This window comes from Denticeps clupeoides, chromosome 20, assembly GCF_900700375.1.
Source record: "Denticeps clupeoides chromosome 20, fDenClu1.1, whole genome shotgun sequence".
NCBI classification, from domain to species: domain Eukaryota; kingdom Metazoa; phylum Chordata; class Actinopteri; order Clupeiformes; family Denticipitidae; genus Denticeps; species Denticeps clupeoides.
In genome coordinates, this window is record NC_041726.1 from 9228674 (window position 1) to 9249679 (window position 21006).

Consider the following 21006-nt stretch of genomic DNA (forward strand, 5'->3'; position numbering starts at 1 on the left):
TGTGTGTGTTTGTATATATATATATATATAGGATGTGTGTATGTATATATAAATAATATTTGCTTATTTATACACCTGATATTTGACACATTTGATATTTTTATATGTAATGTAACAAGTACTTAAAACAGTAAACAGTTGTTCCAATGTTAATTTATGTAACGCTTTTATGTTTCCAATGTGAAAATACTGTCCGCACATAAAAGCGTTAACCCCGTGAATTTGCGCTCAGCCAATCAGCGTCAGCTTTATCGTGGGTGCAGCCGGTGACGGCCAATCAGCCGCGTCGTTATTGTTGCGTGTCGGTGGCGGTAATGTTGTGGAGTCTGTGCCTCCTGCGTTTGCCCATTTCAGGAAGGGGAGAGGGGCTATTAGCCGACGGCCAGTTGAAATAAATCCCGGTGGAACCGAAACCGCGGCCTGCCGGGGATCCCGACGACCCACCGCTGAGGGGACCGAGTCGGCGCGGCGGAGGAGCGGGAACCATGGTGCTTCTGAAGATCCGGGAGCAGGTCAGTGACCAGTCTGGCGTTAGCGTTAGCCGCCTAGCATGAGGATATTCGGCGCTAATGGGGACGGACCTGGCACGTCCGGATTCTAAAATCGTCTCTGCGGCTCCGCGTTCTGAGTGACCCGGCATTCCGCTGCGACGGGGACCGCCGGGACCGGCTGTGCTGTCGGCTTGCATTAGCTCCAAGCCGGCTTAGCGGTTGTGTAGATAACTCCGCGCTGGGTTCTGTCCCAGTCCTGTCAGAATTAAACTCGTCCCCACATGAACAGACCGCAGTGGCCGAGCGGGACTCCGGTATTTGGCTTGGAGTTGGATGACGTCGCCCCCTGCACGGGGACACTCGCTCGGTGTCGCTGTCGCCCTCGTGGCGTGTAGATGTGGTGTCGCCTGCTGGAGTGCCGGTGGGAAGCCTCAGCTTGGAGGCTGGTGACCTTCACCAGCTTCTGCGAACTCCTCGCGGGTCTGGACAAGTTGTTCGTTCCCCGATCCCGATACTGGTAATCGGTGTCAGGATATCAGCGATATGAAACTAGGATTTTTTTTTAAATGAGTAAACTGTCTTATTAGTTAAACTGTCCCCCGTCTTCGTGCACATTGACTTGATGCGTTTATTAAGTTGCTCGTGTTTTACTCCACAGTGCTGCGGGTAGCAGAAGACCCAGGTTCAAACCCCACTTACAACCACTGTGTCCCTGAGCAAGACCATTAGCCCTGAGTTCAGGGGGACTGTCCCTGTCACCACTGATTTTAAGACGCACTGGATAAGGGCGTTTGGTAAATGATAGATATGTAAATTACATTATATTAGTTATTTAGTTATTGTGGCGCAAAACAGGCACGGTGTACACGTAATGGAGGGCATTAAAAACCTGCAATTTAACAGAGTACATCGAGTTTATACATTGGCCCAGTGCTACCATACCGATACGCAGCTTTGGGGCAGTGGTGGCCTAGCGGGTTAAGAAGTGGCCCCATAATCAGAAGGTCGCCGGTTCGAATCCCGAACCACCAAGGTGTCACTGTGACCAAAGCGCCGTCCCCACACACTGCTCCCCGGATGCCTTTCATGGCCTCCCACTGCTCACCAAGGTGATTGTTAAAAACATTTCTTTGTGTAACTGTGTGCTGTGTATCACAATGACAGTCACTTCACTTTCTTTACTTTATCCAAAGCGACTTACAAGGGGGAGACGCCAGCAACTTTCACTTCAGTTAATGGTCCAGCAGTGGCTAGAAGTGCCGATAGGTGTAAAGAGTGCTTTGGTCATGACATAATTTCCGCAAATGCCCGCTCACTTCTATAGGTCGCTCTGCTCCTCCTTAAAATAAAAATAAAAAAAGCATTTTAAACCTACAGACACCAAAACGTCGCATCCTGGGGAAATCTCATTGTGGGATTGCATCACAGTGGCTCCAATTCTGCATCATGGCTGAATTTCGGAAAAAGAGACTTCAGGATACAGTATTAGGGGTTAAAAAACCAACCAACAAGGTTAAAAAAGGCTTAATGTCATGGGACCTTTAACCTTTCCACATTAACATTGATGACACTGACCAATTGGAAGTGCAGTCAGGACACGCCATTTAATCACACACCCGTATCCTGAGCGCCTTACAATCAGTAGTTACAGGGACAGTCCCCCTGGAGACACTCAGGGTTTAGTGTCTTGCTCCGGGACACAGTGGTAGTAATTGGGATTTGAACCTGTGACTTCACAGGTGGGCGTGTCGGCCACCGTGCAGAGCATGATGTTCGTGTCCCTCCACGTCCCAGGGCTGCCCTGATACTGATGCTGTGCGGTACTCAGGATGTTGGTCTGCTCTCCAGAACCGGGCTTTTATAGAAAGAGGAGGCTGTGCAGGAAGAGCCTTTCTGATGACGCTCGCTCTCCCATTGTTTGCTTGGTGATTGAAAAACGGCAGACAATGAGGACTGGGGGGGGGGGGAGGGATAAAAATATCTGCTGGTTCATTGCCCGCAGCGGCGCACGCGAAAAACAAACAGCGGCGTTTCGCTTTACACGATGCCGGATTTATAGGTGTACAAAGACTTCATATCGTACATATTGCGCAATAAAGTAAATATGTCATTGGACAGACACCCACACACAATATGTTGTGGGCGGGGCTATCACAGCATCATCCTCCATGTGTAGAATGTAAGAACCCCCCCCCCCCCCCCCTTTGGACCCCGCGCCATGATAATGTGACCAGTGTAGAGTTCGCTGTGCGAGTCTCTGTTCTGTAGGTGGCGTTTTGACTCCTCCCTCTTTTTTTTCTCCCAAAGCTTTTTTTTTCTGTGACTGAGGGAGAACAGTAGCTGTCAGTGTTTTCTGTGTTTTGAAGTTATATCATTTTCCATGATGAGCCTCTCGTACAGTGTCCTTCCTATTGTATGTTGGGATAAAGCTCTGCCCTTTTTAATGAGAGCCATGTGACTGTGACCTGTACGTGTGGCTACTGCCAGTTACACATGACCACAAAGTCTCTTTGATGTAGTGTGTGTGTGTGTGTGTGTGTGTGTGTGTGTGTGTGTGTGTGTGTGTGTGTGTGTGTGTCTGAGGCAGTGGTGGCCTAATGGGTAATGAAATGGACCCGTATTCGGAAGGTTTTTGGATCAAGGCAAATCCCCCCCCCCCCCCCCACACACACACACACACACACACACATGCAGAGGACCCATTTCACTGTGTGACCGTTTGCTCTGCTTGCTGTGCTCCACAATGACACAATCTCTTTCGCATAATTCAGATGCTTTTTTTCCCAGATGAGTGTGTGTTTCTGTGTGTGAGCACATAGCTGCTTTCATATGAAAGACTTTAGACACAGAGGATCAGAACCCAGTGACCGTTTTACATAAAGGCACACGAGGTCCGCATTGCTGCGTTGCACCCTGTGTGTGTGTGTGTGTGTGTGTGTGTGTGTGTGTGTGTGTGTGTGTGTGTGTGTGTATAAAGTGAGAAATGTCAACGACTGTAATCAGAAAAATGCCGTGGTGACTCAGCGTCATGGTTTTGTCCCTTTGTTTTTGTTTAGATGTTGGGGGTGGGGCTCTACTCAGAAAGGGGTGGGATTGGTTGAGAACCATGTGGTTGGTTAAGAACATAGGCATCTTCTTATGGCTAATTCCAGATCAAGAAGAAAAAGACTAGATGGGCGAGACCATTTGTGCTACTAGACTAATCCCATTACACATTTATGGAAAGTACAAGAAAAAAAACATCATGGAGTATGTCAGTCTGAGAATCAAGGTTTAGCCTTGGTGAGCATGTTAAGCAGGATTTTATGCAAAATCCGGACCTTTGTACAGTAGAGTGGACACGTGAGGGATTTCTCTGCGAATCAGAACTCCAGGATGACTTTTTAGAATGTCATGTGACCTGAAAGTATGAAAAAGTGGCTGAAATACATTTTTCATTGTTTTATTGAACTGCACATGTTCCCAAATTTTTGGTTTATCTGAATGAAAGAAATGCCCACCTCTGCAGTGTTAGGATGCTGGACTTCCGGGACTCTTCCCCCGTCTGCTCCAGCCATCCTCATATTTCACAGCTGTCAGGTCGTGCTGAGTTGCTCTGGTGTTATTGCCCAGCATCAGTTCTCTCTCTCTCTCTCTCTCTCTCTCTCTCTCTCCACCACTCCTCCCTCACTTTCCACCATGTGCCCCTCCCCCTCGCTCTGCCCCTCTTCCCTCTCTGGCGAGAAGTGCTGTTTTCAGCACTCTCTGTCTTTCTGTGTTCCTGTGTGAATGAAGGACATTTGGATCTCCATACTGCGCTCTCTCTCTCTTCGGTCCGGGTTCCTGATCTGCAGTGCGTGTGTACCTGTGTGCATGCTTGCGCTTGTGTGTGGGGGGGGTTTCAAGGCTGCAGGCGTTGATGAACGTTTGCGGACGTTGCCAGACGTTGTCTCGTTAGAGCCTCCGCCCGGAGCGTTGCTTGGTGGCAGGAGGCGGAGCCGCTTTATGGGACATTTCGTGGCCGCTGTCTGCGTTCGGCGCCGTTCTGCGGAGCGGCATGAGGTCAGAGCGTACGAGCCGGGTCTGCATCGTCGTCCTGGAGGAGGTGGAAGATGACGACCCCTCCCCTCTGCCTCCGAAACCCCCGCTGGAGCGCCTTTCCCAACATGCACTACTGCACACGAACGCTCAGGAAGACAAGGTGAGCGAGCGGGCGAGTCGTGGACAAATGGAGAACGGCAGCTAGGCGTTTCTGGATACAGGAACGTTAGCACTAAGACTTTGTACTAGCTGCTCCAGTCTGCCCTGGACAAGGACATGCTGATTTCAGGGACGAGCCAATCGTTGCTCCGCGCCGTTGTACCACATGGTGTCGTTCTCGCTCGTGTTCCACCACCGTTCATGCTGCAGCAATAATCCTGCTCCTGTCTCCGTAAAAGCCGTACGCCGTCCCTGCAGGGTTCCTGCCAGATAATTAGCATGAACATATGGAATGGCAGCAGCTTTGGAGTAACAGAACTAGAATGGCTAGAACTAGAATGACTCCATATTTAGTAAAATAGTGTATTGTATCCAGAAGGACTATTTCTCATTATACATAATAACGAAACCAGAAAGGGGGTTTCCTCGTTACATGCTGTATCGGTTTCCTTGATATATACACACACACACACACACACACACACACTTTATTCAGAGTATACTCTTTATTCAGAGTAACGGAGCCAGAAGGATAATTTCTCATTATACACTATAACGTAACCAGAAAGGGGGTTTCCTCTTTGTATATACTTTATTGGAACCAGAAAGGGGGTTTCCTTGATATATATACTTTATTCAGAGTATACTCTTTATTCAGAGTAATGGAGCCAGAAGGATAAATTCTCATTATACATAATAACGCAACCAGAAAGGGGGTTTCCTCTTTATATATACTTTATTGGAACCAGGAAGGGGGGTTCCTTGATATATACTATAACTTTGTCTTTATTCAGAGTAACGGAGCCAGAAGGATAATTTCTCATTATTCCCTTGTTATATACTGTATCGGAACCAGAAAGGGGGTTTCCTCGTTATAAACTGTAACGCAACCAGAAAGAGAATTTCTTGTTGTACACTGTAACGGAACCGGAATTCTGCTGAGTAATGGATCCCCACTCTGTTTTATGATGCTGAATCAGCAGTGTGTGACTGGTCTTGTCACGGCTGCATTAGCACGCTGTTAGGGGCTCTGCTGGAGGTGGGCAGGTGCTGAACAGCAGCTGTGGTGGTGTGGTGGGGAACACGGATCTGTTGTAGGTCAGCTCAGTTCTGACATTATTGGTTCTTTATTGAGTTCCTTATTGATTGATTGGGAGCCGCAGATTTTTAAACTGAAACCAGAACTGAGATTTTACTAAATTAAATTAAATAATGTCTTTGGTTTCTCTTTACTTTGTCTCCAGGAGTCTGTGTTTTCTTTAATGCATTATTCTCATTTTTATTGTTATTATTAATCATTAGTGCCTAGCTTAGAGTAATGCGTGTATGCAAACTACTGGTGCCGTGAGAACGTTCGTTTGGTTCTCTAGAAGGTTCCACGTTTTCCCCCTGTGTGCCTGATAGATGACTGATTGGTTTTTGTCTGCTGTTGGTCTCTCCCTCAGCCCTCTCTGGTGAAAGCGATTTTTAATGCAGACCCCGACGAAGTTCGCTCCCTCATTTTCAAGAAGGAAGATGTCAACGTGCAGGTAACGCCCCCTGCTGACTCTCTCTCTCTCTCTCTCTCTCTCTCTCTCTCTCTCTCTCTCCCTCCCTCTGTGTGTGTGTGTGTCCTGCTGAGGCTCATCTGAAAGGCCTTTGGACAAGCCTGTGTGGTTCTGGTCCGTTTCCAGGGTGATGATGCCCTGGCATGCAGATTAATGAGGCTGTTAAAGATCCCTCTGTATTACGGCCGTTAACAATAAAAAAAAAATGTATTAATTTAAATCCCGCTAGTCCAGGAGAACTTTGACCTCCAGGACCGGAAGAGGGGGCGGTGTTCTTTGCCCAGAGAGGTGGGGCCAGCCAGTGGCTGGAACAGTCTGCTGACTCCTTTATGTGCGTGCGTTATGAGCAAGACAGAAGAATGCTGTGCTGAAGAGAGCTGGACACCATGATTAAGTCCCCGTGTCCAGTTCCTTCCTCTGTTGCCAGGAGAGAGAATATGTCTGTCTGTGCTATAATAACACAAGAAAACCTCAACACACACAATCATACATAATAAATGCACCGCACACGCGCACACACACATATCGAGATCATCCATATGCGACACTTACTGGCCTAACTGACCAACAAGGAAGGCCACAGCTCCATCACAGAGTCTCTCAGTGCTCACTGTGTGTGTCACTTTAAAATGACAGCACAGGGTGTAACTGACACTCAGGCCCTTCACGCTCAACAATGAAACCTAAAGGTTGTTGATATATTTAGAAAAAACTGCTGTCGTGAACTTTCCCTCCCTGTTGAATGTGCACACGACTCCCAGCACCACAGAACCTCCTCACTGGGCCACATAAAACCAGGAAATATATATATATATATGTAAGTACTTGACTGTAACACGAGTGTACATTTATAAAATCATGCTGGAGTTCAGGTTTAGTCAGACTGGACAAAGTGGGCAGGGGGGGTCTTCTTTGTTCTCTGATTGGCTGTGTGTGTGTTGCCACTTCCTGTAGGATAATGAGAAGAGGACCCCTCTGCACGCCGCTGCGTACCTGGGTGACGCTGAGATAATTGAGCTTCTTATACTATCAGGTATGCAGATTTTCTCTTTGCGTGTGTTATTTGGGATGTCTGGGTTTGTCTTGTAATTCTTTATTCATTTTTCCGGGTTGTCCTGTAGGGGCCAGAGTTAATGCCAAAGATAATAAGTGGTTGACCCCCCTGCACCGTGCGGTGGCCTCCTGCAGTGAGGTGCTCATCTTCTGCTTCCGCTCTCGCACCACAGAACCATACCATAGATCATTTGAGTTTGTTGTGCCATGTTTCTTACTGCGTCTCTCTCTGCTCCTGGTCAGGAAGCTGTACAAGTTCTCCTCAAGCATTCGGCAGATGTCAACGCTCGGGACAAAAACTGGCAAACTCCGCTCCACATCGCTGCTGCCAACAAGGCCGTGCGCTGCGCCGAGGCACTGGTTCCGCTGCTGAGCAACGTGAACGTGTCGGACCGAGCCGGACGCACTGCGCTGCACCATGCGGCCTTCAGCGGCCACCTCGAGGTGGGATTCATACTGACATTTCAAACTAGGTCTGAATGTAGTCTGCATCTAGACTTTCGTATGATTGGGTTTAAGACCCATCCGCTCTAAGTGTCTTAGGACTGTGACTATGTCTAGACTGGCCAAAACCTATTTTAATGGGACCAGGGATAAGTTGTGGTTTTAGTATGTATTAGGACAACATTTAGTGATTTGTAATTTAGTTATTTGAACACGTCGTTGTCCTCTTTATTAGAAATGTGCACCGTAGAGAGGGTTTGCTGTTTTAGTTGCAGCAGAACATGCTATCCAACATGTAGGAGTTTTCATTTGGGGTCCAACAGCTTGGGTTATAGGTCAGTTTGAGGTGGGGCTAAAGCGTCAGAAACGCTGACTCCAAGTGGACGCAAGGCCAGACCAGATTGAAATTTTGCTGTTTTAAAATATAAATTCTACCATAGACTGTAGACCGTATATAATCTTTAAATTTAAATGTAGAGTAACGTTTGTCCATAGCAAAGGCACTGCAGCAGGAATCTTAATAATAAGCTTTTTACTAATTTCAAAATAGATATGAACATAGGATATTTATTTAGCAAATCTGCAATTATAGGACACAATATGATCATGTTTGAGCATCTCTCCCATAAAGGTCTTTATGGGAGATTTAGGTATTTTTCTGGACATTCATGGAACTTTGCTGGATTTTTTTTTTTTCTAATTCATTAAACAAAAACCTGGAAATCTCTGCTTTCATAAAGTCATGTATGTCTGTGAACTTACATGCTTTTTTTTTTTATTCCTATAGCCGAATAAATTGTTGAAATTCTAAGCAATACAGCCGCTCTTCCACTCGCTGCGGTTTTGGCTGTTTGCAGTGTTTCAAAATAAATGCTTACATGGATCCATGTACATGGATTTACATTCTTATTTTGACCCTAAGATGAAAGGCACTATATTAATGTATGTTAAAGGACCCATGACAAGGGTTTCCACTGATCCTTAATTTGGATTTTTGAAAATTAAAGTCTTAAATATCATTAACAATTACTAGTAATCCTTAAATCCAGAGTTAAAGGACATAAAAATACTGCAGACCCAATAAACATCATTTACGTACGACTAACTCTTGAGTTCAGTGGCATGAGTGTTGTATAGGGTCATGTAGATTTTGACCAGCTGAACCATACATACATCCACAGACTCCACCCCCTGGAGTAAATAATTATGTAATAAGTGAAATAAGAAAGGAATGAAGAGATTTTATTTGCTCTGTGCACAGATGGTCAAGCTGCTGCTGTCCAGAGGCGCCAACATCAATGCGTTTGACAAGAAGGACAGGAGGGCCATCCATTGGGCGGCGTATATGGGTATGCTATTTTAACCCAGTTTTTGTGTGTGTTGGGCAGTTGAATGTGTGTTTTTCAGCAGAACAGCATTTGCCTGCAGGTGATGAGTCTGTCTGTTTCTGATTCGCACCTTGAACCTCCAGGTCATATGGAGGTGGTGAAGCTGTTGGTGTCACACGGGGCCGAGGTGAATTGTCGGGATAAGAAGGCGTACACTCCCCTCCATGCTGCTGCATCCAGTGGGATGATCAGTGTGGTCAAGTACCTGCTGGACCTGGGCGTGGATGTGAGTTTTACCCCTACAGAACTCCCATTACTTGTGTTGTCTCGGTTCCTTAAAATAGCTAAACTACACAAAAACGAACTTATTTGATCATAATGACGTTGCATTGAAAACAATTATAAATGCTAATTTTTTTTATCCCAAAAGATCCACCAAATGCCTCTAATTTTTAATTCTCGATGCATGTTGCAGATTTAGAGCATGAGCAATAACAATATTTTCAAGAGGTTACAAAAGAAAACAGCTAAACAATTCCCAATCTAGACACCCATTTTTAAAAAAATAAATAAAAGGAAAAAATATATACATACATACAGATACTCCACAAAAAAAACAGCCTACAATCGCCCCCACAATCAACCTATTTAACAACAAACAAACAAACAAACAAATAACTTCACCACCGCAGAGCTCCACCCAGACATGAACTGTATCACCCAGGAACAGAAGGGAAATTCTTACTCTTAACCAGATCGAAAAAAGGGAGCCCAGATCTTATTAAATGTTGTAAAAACAATGAAGACCATGTGATGTGGGAGAAGAGAATAGAGTGTGTAGAAAAAACTCTTTCTCCCTCCACACAAAGCACTGTATTCAACCACTCCAATTTGATGTTACCTGGCAGAAAGAGGCATGGCACAGTAGAGGTTAAAAATGAACAGTTTCTAATTTATTAACACCGGTAAATAATTATTGTAGTTACATGTGAATATTGAATGTAAAAAGGTACCAACGTTACAGAGAAAATAAAAATGAGAAAAAGAGTAAAGAGGGAGAAGAGAAGGAGAGGGAAGCCTTCTGGCCTCCGATGGAAAACCCCCTGAGCAAGAAAGCTCAGAGCGCCTTTTTCCACATGTGAGCAGACCTTTATACCCCTGGCCTACAGGAAGTTGTCACTGACCAATCAGAACCTGTTGTTTCTGATGTCACGCCCCCGGTGCCTCCCATTTGGGGAAGACAAAGAGGGTGGGCGGTCCTGACGGCTGATACTTCACACGTAACCGTCAGTCAAAAGACATGTAAAACAGGGGTGTCGAAACCATCGACACATGAATGTCACACTTCCCCCTGCAGACATCTGTTATGCAAGGCAAAAGCAGGCTCCCGTGATGTCCATTCTTACAATGTCTTAAGGGAACCCCTTAGTGAAAGTCTTATCCTTTCCAGTTATAAAGAATAAAGAATATCCCATATTCAGTGAATTCGGTTGGGAGGTTTAGAGTATTTCCAGTTTGTCGTAATTCATTTTTTTATCAGTAAAGTAGAAAAGGCCAGCAAGTCCTAGTATTGATGTTTTGATGTGTGAGAACTAATAATAATAATAATCAGAAAAATATTTTTTGGGAATTGTTGAGGTTTAATGTTTTATATTAAGAAACAGTTGTTATGGTCAATTATGTAACCATAATTGACCATAACAAGTCTGCACCAAGGCTGGATTTCGGAAAGAAACTTCAGATACAGTATTAGGGGGACACTAACACCGATATAAAAAAAAAAAGGGGAGCTTTAAAAATAATTCATATTTGAAATACAGTACAGGCCAAAAGTTTGGACATACTTTCTCATTCAATGTGTTTTCTTTATTGTCATGACCATTTGCATTAGTAAATTCTCACTGATTGCATCAAAACTATGAATGAAGTTATGTACTTAACAAAAAAAGGTGAAATAAGTGAACATGTTTTATATTCTAGTTTCTTTGCTCTGATTACTGTTTTGCACACTCTTGGCATTCTCTCGATGAGCTTCAAGAGGTCGTCACCTGAAATGGTTGTTAAGTACATAACTCCACATGTGTTCATTCATAGTTTTGATGCCTCCAGTGAGAATCTACCAATGTAAATGGTCATGAAAATATAGAAAACTCATTGAATGAGAAGGTGTGTCCAAACTTTTGGCCTCTACTGTATGTATGTTTCAGGCAGAAGTAGTTCTAAAAGATTGACTTGTTTAAAGTAAATCAATGAATATCTGTATGCTCTCAAATACGTGTGGGCATGTCTGCCATGCAGGAGGTGGCAACCGATTGTTTTTTTTCTTGCTCACATCAAAGTCACTTATCTTGCAAAAGAAAACCCGACTGAACACATTCATATTTGGGAAATATACATGCATACATGAATTTAATTTATTCAGTGGGTACATCACAATTGATGCTTTTTATCCATATTTAAATTAGGGCTTGTTATTCTTAGTCATTCGGATGTTCTTTTTTACACCAGTTCTTCATTCAGGTTGAAGTGAGATGTAATGAAACACCAGGCATTCTTTCCCTTGTCTGTTCAGATAAATGAACCCAACGTGTATGGAAACACCCCGCTGCACGTGGCCTGTTACAACGGTCAGGACGTGGTGGTGAACGAGCTGATAGAGTCTGGTGCCAACGTCAACCAGCTGAATGAGAAGGGCTTTGCCCCGCTGCATTTCACCGCAGCCTCGCGCCAGGGTGCCCTCTGCCTCGAGTTGCTGGTCGACAACAGCGCCGATGTCAACATCAAGGTGGGAGCGTGAAAGTGATTTTGTTTAGTTATTGTAATGCACGACATATCACTGCACATGGTGAAATGCCTCTAGTGAGTAGTGGGAATCCAGTGGGGGACTGTACCTTGCCCGCTATACCCCCACTGTGCCAAATCCTGTTAAAAAAATTCCTTTTCAACCAGTTACACACACACACACACACACACACACACAGACACACACATCACAAAGAAGTTTGTTCCCTGCAGCTTTTCTTAGTCTGTTTCTACCACTAAGAGGATCCATGTGTGTGTGTGGCTTACCCCCTCCTCCAGAGTAAAGACGGTAAAACTCCTCTCCACATGACTGCCATTCATGGGCGATTTTCCCGGTCTCAGGCCATCATTCAGAGTGGTGAGTCCCCACCTCTCTACTCTGATTGGACACTCTGGTTTTATTATGAGCCTGATGTTTCTGATGACTGATTCTTGTGTGTGTGAAGGTGCGGAGATCGACAGCGTGGACAAGAACGGGAACTCTCCGCTGCACATCGCTGCCCGATACGGCCACGAGCTTCTCATTAACACGCTCATCACCAATGGGGCAGACACGGCAAAGTAGGTCCAACCAGAACCCTCACCCAGAGCTCCACCCACACAAATACACACCCTCCTCTTATGTTACATCAGAACCAGACTTGAACCACCTCTGCTCAGGTGATCAATCCAATCATGATGATAAGCTGCAATTTCATTCTAATTTCTCTCTTTCTGTCATATTAACTAGTAATAATCATGTGCACATCCTGTGCCTGTAGGGCCCTTCAGTTTGTTCTTATTTCTTTTAAATGTATATATTATTGCTCACATAAATAGACAGTATATTGTTATTTTCTGTACAAAGGGGATTGCTTGTCTGGTTCTTATTTGAATCGCCTCCTCCCTTGTAGGCGGGGCATCCACGGCATGTTTCCTCTGCACCTGGCGGCTCTCAGCGGCTTCTCCGACTGCTGCAGGAAACTCCTGTCGTCCAGTGAGTTCTCTCCTTTCGCTACACTCCTAACGCCACCTATACATGGGGGCGTATCAGTGGATGTCACATTCTGCAGGGTTCTTTTATTTAAAAACCTGGAAAACCTCCAAATTTTCTATTCTATATTTATAATACCAAATAAACATAAAGTTCTGGAAAAGTCTGACACGTAAATGTATAACGAAGTACATAGTTCCAGTAAGACTGCGTGAGAAACGTTTTTCAACTTTTACAACTAGCAACGTTTAAAAGTAACGCAGGTCTGTAGTATCTTTGGCTTTATGTTGTGAACCACGCCAAGTGGTACTGTGCGCGCATAGACCTGATAAGGTCTATTTTACTCTGGCTCGGACCTCTGTGAGCTTGGAGGAAGAAACAGTGGGCACTCATTCTGGCTTGAATAAGAGCTTTTTATTTGCAACCGGGTAGGTGAAGCCGACATTAGAACACGGGCATTTTTTTTTTTAGCTTACTGAACATTGAGAACGTGCCTGGAGACGGTGCCTAACCACCCACCTACACTAAACCCACATGTAACAGACATCTCAACATTCAACTATTTACATCCGACCCACTCATTTCCATTTCTTTTTAGTGTAGTGCTCGCAAAGCATGCTGGTACGGTCAGGTTGGCTGGCCTCCAACGCCACGGAACTTTCTGAGAAATTTCATGAACGTTTGCCTTTTGAGTAATTAAATGGTCATGGATATTTTATTTATTTATTTTTGTCACTTGTGAAATCTTATTCAGACTAATACAACTGTGTGTTTTCAGGCTTTGACATAGACACCCCTGATGATTTTGGGAGGACCTGTTTACACGCTGCGGCGGCTGGCGGGTGAGTCTATGCGTCCACCTCGCTGTTCTCTGGACTCGGGCAATTCACCGGCACTGATCCCTCCCATCTACCTTGGCAGGAATCTGGACTGTTTAAACCTCCTGCTTAACACGGGCGCCGACTTCAACAGGAAGGACCGCTTTGGGAGGTGAGTTGGGTCACGCGCGACCCTCAGATCCTGTTGGTATCCAGAGGTCACAGTTGCTCTGTCCTGTGGGCAGGACTCCGCTGCACTACGCCGCGGCCAACTGCAACTACCAGTGCCTGTTCGCCCTGGTGGGCTCCGGGGCGAGCGTGAACGAGCTGGACGAACGCGGCTGCAGCCCGCTGCACTACGCCGCCGCTTCTGACAGCGACGGCAAGTGGGTGGCTTTCACTCTGTTTATATCGTCCACTGCAGCGTCCTGCTGCTGCGCGGGATCTTACTTGTGTGTGTTCAGGTGTTTAGAATACCTGCTGCGTAACGATGCGAACCCTGGCATCCGAGACAAACAGGGCTACAACGCTGTGCACTATGCCTCTGCCTACGGACACCGACTCTGCCTTGAGCTGGTGAGCGTCGACAACACACACGCAGACGGGGGGCTCAGGCTTTTTTTTAAGGGGCTTCTTAAGGGTCATTAGAGGGTCATTTGTTTATTTGACACAGCCATGAAAACTGTTTGTGTTGCAGATTGCGAGTGAAACTCCGCTGGACGTGGTAAGTTCTGCCTTTCTGTTCCTTCACGCGGTTTCTACAGTTTTTATTTGAATTCTAAGTGTGTGTTTGTGTGTGTAAGTTGATGGACACTTCAGGGACAGACATCCTGAATGACACAGACGGTCGAGCGCCGATCAGCCCCCTGCACCTCGCAGTGAGTAATATCATGCACATACACACACACACACACACACATAGACACATCACATGTGCAGCTCTTGTGATAGTTTGATTCTGTGTGTGTGTTTAGGCATACCACGGTCACCACCATGCCCTGGAGGTCCTGGTTCAATCCCTGCTGGATCTGGACATTCGGACGGCGGAGGGACGGACGCCGCTGGACCTGGCAGCGTTTAAGGGTCACGTGGAGTGTGTAGATGTTCTCATAAACCAGGGAGCATCAATACTGCTGAAAGATTACACACAGAAGAGAACGGCCATACATGCTACAGGTACACAAACACACACACACACACACACACACAGGCGGCTGTATTGTTGCATAATGACTCGTCACTCTTCTTTGTTTTCCGGCAGCCATGAATGGTCACTCTGAGTGCCTCCGTCTGCTGATCGGCAGCGCCGACCTCCACACGGCCATCAATATTCAGGATGGCAACGGACAGTGAGTCACTGTGTTTGTGAGTGATTGTGCTCCTTTGATACAGTATTGAACCTGGCCTGTGTGTGTTGCTAGAACCCCTCTGATGCTGGCGGTCCTTGGCGGACACACCGACTGCGCTTACTCCCTGCTCAGTAAAGGGGCCAGTGTGGAGGCCAGGGACCGGTGGGGCCGGACGGCGCTGCACCGTGGAGTGAGTGGATTTATTTATTTATTTATTTAAAAATTACAGATTTTATTGGACCTTTTTTCCCTCTTGGTAAACCTAAAGCTAAGGTCTACATAGGCTTTCCGTTTCTCCGGAATCTGGTGCTCCATGTAACATTTTAAACAACATTATATACTGACATAAAGCGACTGTGTATGACAAGTACAAAACGTGGGACACAAGCCGTGCAAGAGTTAGAAAAAAAAAAAAGTTAGTCAACAAGAAGACAGATACAGCACTTAAATCTAGTTAAATGAATAGTGAAGGTGCCGAGTAAAAAATTGTGCCAATACTGCTCTAATAGAAATTTGTTTTGAACATAAGCGGTAGAATTGACATGTAGGATGGTAACTTTGTTATGACTGATGCCCATTCTAAAACTAGGGAACTAAAATGTGTCCACGGAAACATTTTACGGATTCAAAATGGTGCGACGCTGACAGCAGTGTTGTTGTGCATGGGAAATACTGCCTCCAGCAGGTGGATTTTGGTCAATTCTTTTGGAAAATTATGTAATAGGATTGAAAATGTGGCTTCAAGAAAATATGCGTTAAATTGTGAAAAACTGGACTGCCTGAAGAGTGTTGAACCAAGTATCCGGTTTGACCACACTGTATGTTAACTCTGTGCATGCGTAGGCGGTGACAGGCCACGAGGCATGTGTCGATGCTCTGCTGCAGCACGGTGCGAGTGTCCAGGTACGGGACACTCGGGGACACTCGCCACTGCACCTGGCGGCGTCCTGTGGCCACGTCGGGGTCCTGGGGGCACTGATCCAGGCTGCCCAGTCCCTGGAGTCCATACCGGTCCTCACAGACAACTGGGGCTACACGCCGCTCCACTGGGCGTCCTACAACGGTGAGTAGATTTGATCTGTCCTCCATTGTTGCCGTGGTAACGTGGCCTGACCGCCTCCTGTCTGTGCGCGTGTCTTGTCTCTTCAGGCCACGACTCATGTGTTGAGATGTTGCTGGAACAGGAGCTTTTCCAGAAGCTGGATGGGAACTCCTTCAGTCCGCTGCACTGTGCTGTGTGAGTGTGTGTTTTGTGTCTCACTCAAAGAACGAATACGCTACCATGGCGATCAGGTTAATGTCGTCTGTGCTCTGCAGGATGAACGATAACGAAACTGTCGCCGAGATGCTGATTGAGTCGCTGAGTCCAGCCCTGGTCAACGCCATGGACTCCAGGTCTAGGTGGGGCATTAATGACTAACAACCACGTAACCGTAGCAACTTTGAGTGAAGTGCTTGTTTATGCATTTAACATGTAACGTTTGACCTTTGACCCTCAGGACGCCTCTGCACGCAGCAGCGTTTACGGACCACGTGGAATGTCTGCAACTGCTGCTGAGTCAAAATGCACAGGTCAACTCTGTCGACGTCACAGGCAAAACGCCACTCATGATGGCGGCTGAGAATGGCCAGACCAACGCCGTGGGTATGACACACACACGCACGCTCTTCATAACCCTGATCCTTTAGCATGTTGCACCATTTACAGCAGTGGTGTTTAAATGTTGCCAGATTGTGTTGATTTATGGTGTAATATTGTTGAAGTGGTGGACTGATTTTACTAGGGCTGTACATTTTTTTTTATTTCCTCTAAATCTCTGTATAAATGCTAAATTCAGCACTTCATCATTTACACGATACATCAGAGTATTTTAGATATGTATACCCCTATGTTGTATTGCATCGTTTTTAACCCTCCCCTGCCCACAGAGGTGCTGGTGAGCAGCGCTAAAGCTGACCTGACGCTGCAGGACAACAGCAAGAACACAGCCCTGCACCTCGCCTGCAGCAAGGTAACAGCACAACTAGAACCTCTCAACTACATCAAGCACACACACAGAGTGCAAACTGCATCGTTTCCTTCCCCTCAGGGCCATGAGACGAGTGCCTTGTTGATCCTGGAGAAAATCACGGACCGAAATCTCATCAATGCAACCAACACGGCGCTACAGACGTAAGCACCGCCTTGTTCTCGACTGCCATACAAATCATAGTATAAAACGTGTAAAAAAAAAGTATTTGTACTGTATTGAGCCCAGTGCTGGTGTAGAATATTCTACGGTTTGGGGAAAATCCAGCCTAACTCGTGTCTGTGTTTTCTCTTCAGGCCGTTGCACGTCGCAGCTCGTAATGGTCTGACAGTGGTCGTGCAGGAACTTCTGGGTAAAGGAGCCAGTGTCCTCGCTGTGGACGAGAACGGTGAGAACCTTGATGCTCTGACCCAATCATTTATGGCATTTACCATACACCCTTACCCAGAGCATCTTACCATCAGTAGTGACAGGGACAGTCCCCCCTTGAGACACTCAGGAGTTAAATGTGTTGCTCAGGGACACAATGGTAGTAACGGTAGCCGATCAGAATCCCTCTCCTGATGATGTTCATGAATGACCATATTTGGTTGCAGTCAATAATTATTATTTCTACTTGTCTCCAGGTTACACCCCTGCCTTGGCCTGCGCACCAAACAAAGATGTTGCCGACTGCCTCGCCCTCATCCTGGCCACCATGATGCCCGTATCCCCTGGTACCATGGGTGCCGTGCCCGGCCTGACCTTCAGCGCAATCAACCACTACTCAAGTCCCTCCAAGGCTGTGACCTTTGACCCTCCTCTGGGCACAGACCACACCTCCTACTGTAGCTTCAACAGCCTGGGCCGGGAGGATGGCCTCGTTGTCCCGGACGACGAGCTCAACGACTCTGACTCTGAGACGTACTGAGAACTCGGTGTGAACCCTGCCCCCCTTACGCCAGCCTAACAGTTACTGGTGGCCACACCCCCTCCCACCACTCTGTGGCCGTATTGGCCAAAACTCTCAGGAGCCTTAGTGAGCGAGAACAGTGGAGACAGAGCGACAAACAGCCCGAGGACCCACATCAGGACTCTGCGCACACACACCATTTTTTTTTCCCCTTCACTTTTATTTAGTTTTATTACTGGGTACCGTACTGGACTACAGTACCCAGAAGCCCCTTTGCTCTGGAAGTGAGAAGGAAGAGCTATGGGACCAAGTGCTGCAGACATTTCACACACAGACACACACACTTTTCCCCACTATTTCCTGAGTTCAGCTTCATTAGGGCTTCTTTCATTATTTCCCCCCATTTGGTTTTAAAGTCGCAGTTAATTTATTATCAGCTCAGAGATTCACACTTTGTGTGTGTTTGGTGGGATGAAAGAAAGGCCTTGTCTCACACACACGCACACTCCCACTCCCTTGCTTTTTTTTTTTTTTTTTTTTTTAAATCCATCTTGGTTCCCACAGTGTGTTGCTGTTTGGACTGAGTGTTTTGACTGTAATCTGAAATGGAGGCGAGCCTGTGTGTCTGTATTTTATATATATATCTATATATGTGTGTGTGGTGTGTGTGAGAGAGAGCGAGAGCATTGTTGCCTTTTTTTTTTTTGTTTGTTTGTTTTTAGGTGTGGAAAAACTGGCCTCTTGGTGCATTGTTATTAAAATGATTACTAATAAGTAATTAATAAATTTTTTCCTTTTTGAGATTCCCCCCGTTTGTGTCTGTCCTTCCCAGAAACGCTGGCTTCCTGTACAGTTCTGTTTGGGTTTATCATGAGGCATAGCTTTGGTTTTGATCAGTGATCATGGCTGTAGGAGCCATGAGAAAGTTTGTTCCCCAAAAAAAAACAGCGATCCCACTTCCTGTGGTGAGAACTCGCCAAAAAGAGGGCGGTTCTATTCCCCATCCTTCTCATAGACTCTGCTGTACAGAACTGCAGTCACCAGTCCAGTGGTCATCCCAGCTCTGGACATGTAGAACTGCCCGTCCGTCCCCCTGCCAGACTCGTCCGGCACGTCCAGCACCATGCCGCTTCCCAGAATTCCCGGGAAAATGTGACGGGAGCTGAAGTTGCCTTCCAGCCTGAAGTCTATCAGACTTCTGGAATGGTCTATTTCCTCGCCACAACTCGCAAAATCTGTGCCGGCGCACCTGACCAGGGCGCAGACCTCCAGGAAGTACACGCCGTGGACCACGTGGAGGCCCTGGAACACGCCCAGGGCGTAGAGCTCCTCCTGGCTGGCGGCAGACCTCCGGAACAGCAGGTGGCAGCAGAGCGTGCCGTGGCAGATGGACAGATTCCCCCGGACGCCCTGCAGGGGTGAGAGGGTGAAGTTATCGTACATCATGGTGGAGGTAAAGACGGGAGGTTCCTGGCCACAGCTGCCACCCTGTGACTTGAAATGCCACCCGGTCGCGTGCCACCCGTCGTGGCTCCCATCAGACCCTTGTCTGACCCGCCCAGAAAATGGTGCCACTGCTGAGCCTGGGTTCTCCACCCCTTCACCCATCATGGCCGGGTCTAGTACGGGCACCGTACCAACCAGCAGCCTCCCAGTCTCCCCCGCCGCGTCGTGATGGTAGACCGCATGCCACGGGGTGTAAACGCCGCTGCCGGTCATGCCCAGGTCGGCCGCCCGGATGTTGGCGGCGAGGAGCGTGACCCCGGCGCCATAGGAGAAGGAGCGCTGGATCTGGACGGCGCTCAGCAGGGGCAGCTGGTTCATCCAGGCGGTGGGGTACACCAGCTGCCTGACGCCCAGCTCCTCCACCAGCGCCACGGCCGGCGCGCGGAACAGCAGGTCGAAGCAGGTCAGCACCCCGAAGCGGCCCGCGAAAGGGGTGGAGAAGGTGACCAGCTCCGCCGCCCGAGGCGCGTCGAAGGCTGCTTCAAAGTAAAGATTCTGCTTGTGGTAGCGTGCCACGAGGGCGCCGTCGTCGCTGAAGACCACGTCCGTGTTGAACTGGTAGCGCCCGTCTGAGGGGCAGTGGGCGTCGGTGGTGGGGTCACATGGCTGCCTGCCGGCCATGTTGGCCACCAGGTAGAGGCGGTTCCTCCGAGCGATGCAGCTGAGGCGCTGCAGGATCTGATGACGACATTGCACGGTTTAACCACAAATCCACGTTTCAGAAGCTTCGGAACGCGCCGTCGTTCCACGGGCGTACCTCAGTGTCTGGGAAGCGTGTTGGCTCGGCGCAGGGACACCATGTCACCAGGCCAGGGTCCGGCACCGTCTCCAGATAACTGGCAATGGAGGCTCTGGTGAAGTTGAAGCCCTGAATGGCGTCTTCGGGAAAGACTATGATCTGGACACCCTGCAGCAAGGTCAGAAGGGTCACAGGGTCACCTTGGGTCACAGGGTCACCTTGATACTAAAAAACCGTCCCCGTTTACCTGTTGCGCCGCTCGCCCCGCCTGCTCCTCCAGCACGTCCAGGTTCTTCTGCGCATGCTCGAGCGCCGCCCGTCTACCCAGCGTCTCGCGGGGGTTCGGGTTCAGTTCGACCCGGTGCTCGTACACCGCGGCCACGTAGGAGTAGCGCGGCTCGGCGGCGCGCACGACCAGCAGAGTCGCGCACAGAGCGGCGCGGAGCAGCACGGGCCAGCGGAGCCGCATCGTGCGGTGACTGCGGCGACAAAGTCCGTCGGTGTCAGGTGACCACGCGGCTTTCTTACGTCATTCACGCCCGCTGCCGTCGGTGTTACGTTTATACTAGCGAGTATTTTATGTTTCGTGCGCCGGCCGGCAGGGGGCGACATGTGAGCGCAGGGGGCATTTTGTTGCCAAATCCTATCTTTTCAAGTCACTTAAAAAAAAAAAAAAAAAAAAACGAGTTGTACTTATTTGTGAACTGATTGTGATACACAGCACAGCACAGCACACGGGGCACACAGTGAAATGTGTCCTCTGTATGTAACCATCACCCTTGGTGAGCAGTGGGCAGCCATGGAAGTGTGTGGGGACGGTGCTTTGCTCAGTGACACTTTGGCGGATCGGGATTC

General features: G+C 47.6%; 2 protein-coding genes across 5 annotated transcripts; one reads left to right on the top strand and one right to left on the bottom strand.

The window, feature by feature from the left end:
- Window positions 1–275: 275 nt before the first annotated feature.
- Window positions 276–18446, top strand: ankrd28a (ankyrin repeat domain 28a). Of its 3 annotated transcripts, XM_028963544.1 has the most exons (29): window positions 4250–4323; window positions 4414–4671; window positions 6116–6199; window positions 7172–7250; window positions 7339–7409; window positions 7514–7714; window positions 8976–9063; window positions 9186–9328; window positions 11615–11827; window positions 12124–12202; window positions 12291–12405; window positions 12738–12820; window positions 13596–13659; window positions 13739–13807; window positions 13881–14021; window positions 14100–14211; window positions 14333–14359; window positions 14439–14513; window positions 14610–14811; window positions 14897–14984; window positions 15057–15174; window positions 15828–16047; window positions 16134–16221; window positions 16302–16385; window positions 16484–16629; window positions 16914–16996; window positions 17075–17157; window positions 17311–17402; window positions 17641–17924. In XM_028963544.1, exons 2-29 carry the CDS (start codon window positions 4528–4530, stop codon window positions 17922–17924), a joined length of 3276 nt encoding a protein of 1091 aa, XP_028819377.1. In that variant the 5' UTR covers window positions 4250–4323; window positions 4414–4527. The 3 variants fall into 3 exon arrangements, with proteins under 3 accessions (XP_028819379.1, XP_028819377.1, XP_028819378.1); XM_028963546.1 differs by lacking the exons at window positions 4250–4323; window positions 4414–4671 and adding an exon at window positions 276–512; XM_028963545.1 differs by lacking the exon at window positions 4250–4323 and having other exon boundaries at window positions 4528–4671; window positions 17641–18446.
- On the bottom strand, window positions 18427–20724 carry btd (biotinidase). Of its 2 annotated transcripts, none has more exons than XM_028963548.1 (3): window positions 20399–20724; window positions 20170–20310; window positions 18427–20090 (listed from the first exon to the last, which is right to left on the bottom strand). In XM_028963548.1, exons 1-3 carry the CDS (start codon window positions 20618–20620, stop codon window positions 18900–18902), a joined length of 1554 nt encoding a protein of 517 aa, XP_028819381.1. In that variant the 5' UTR covers window positions 20621–20724; the 3' UTR covers window positions 18427–18899. The 2 variants fall into 2 exon arrangements, with proteins under 2 accessions (XP_028819381.1, XP_028819380.1); XM_028963547.1 differs by having other exon boundaries at window positions 20170–20319.
- Window positions 20725–21006: the final 282 nt, after the last annotated feature.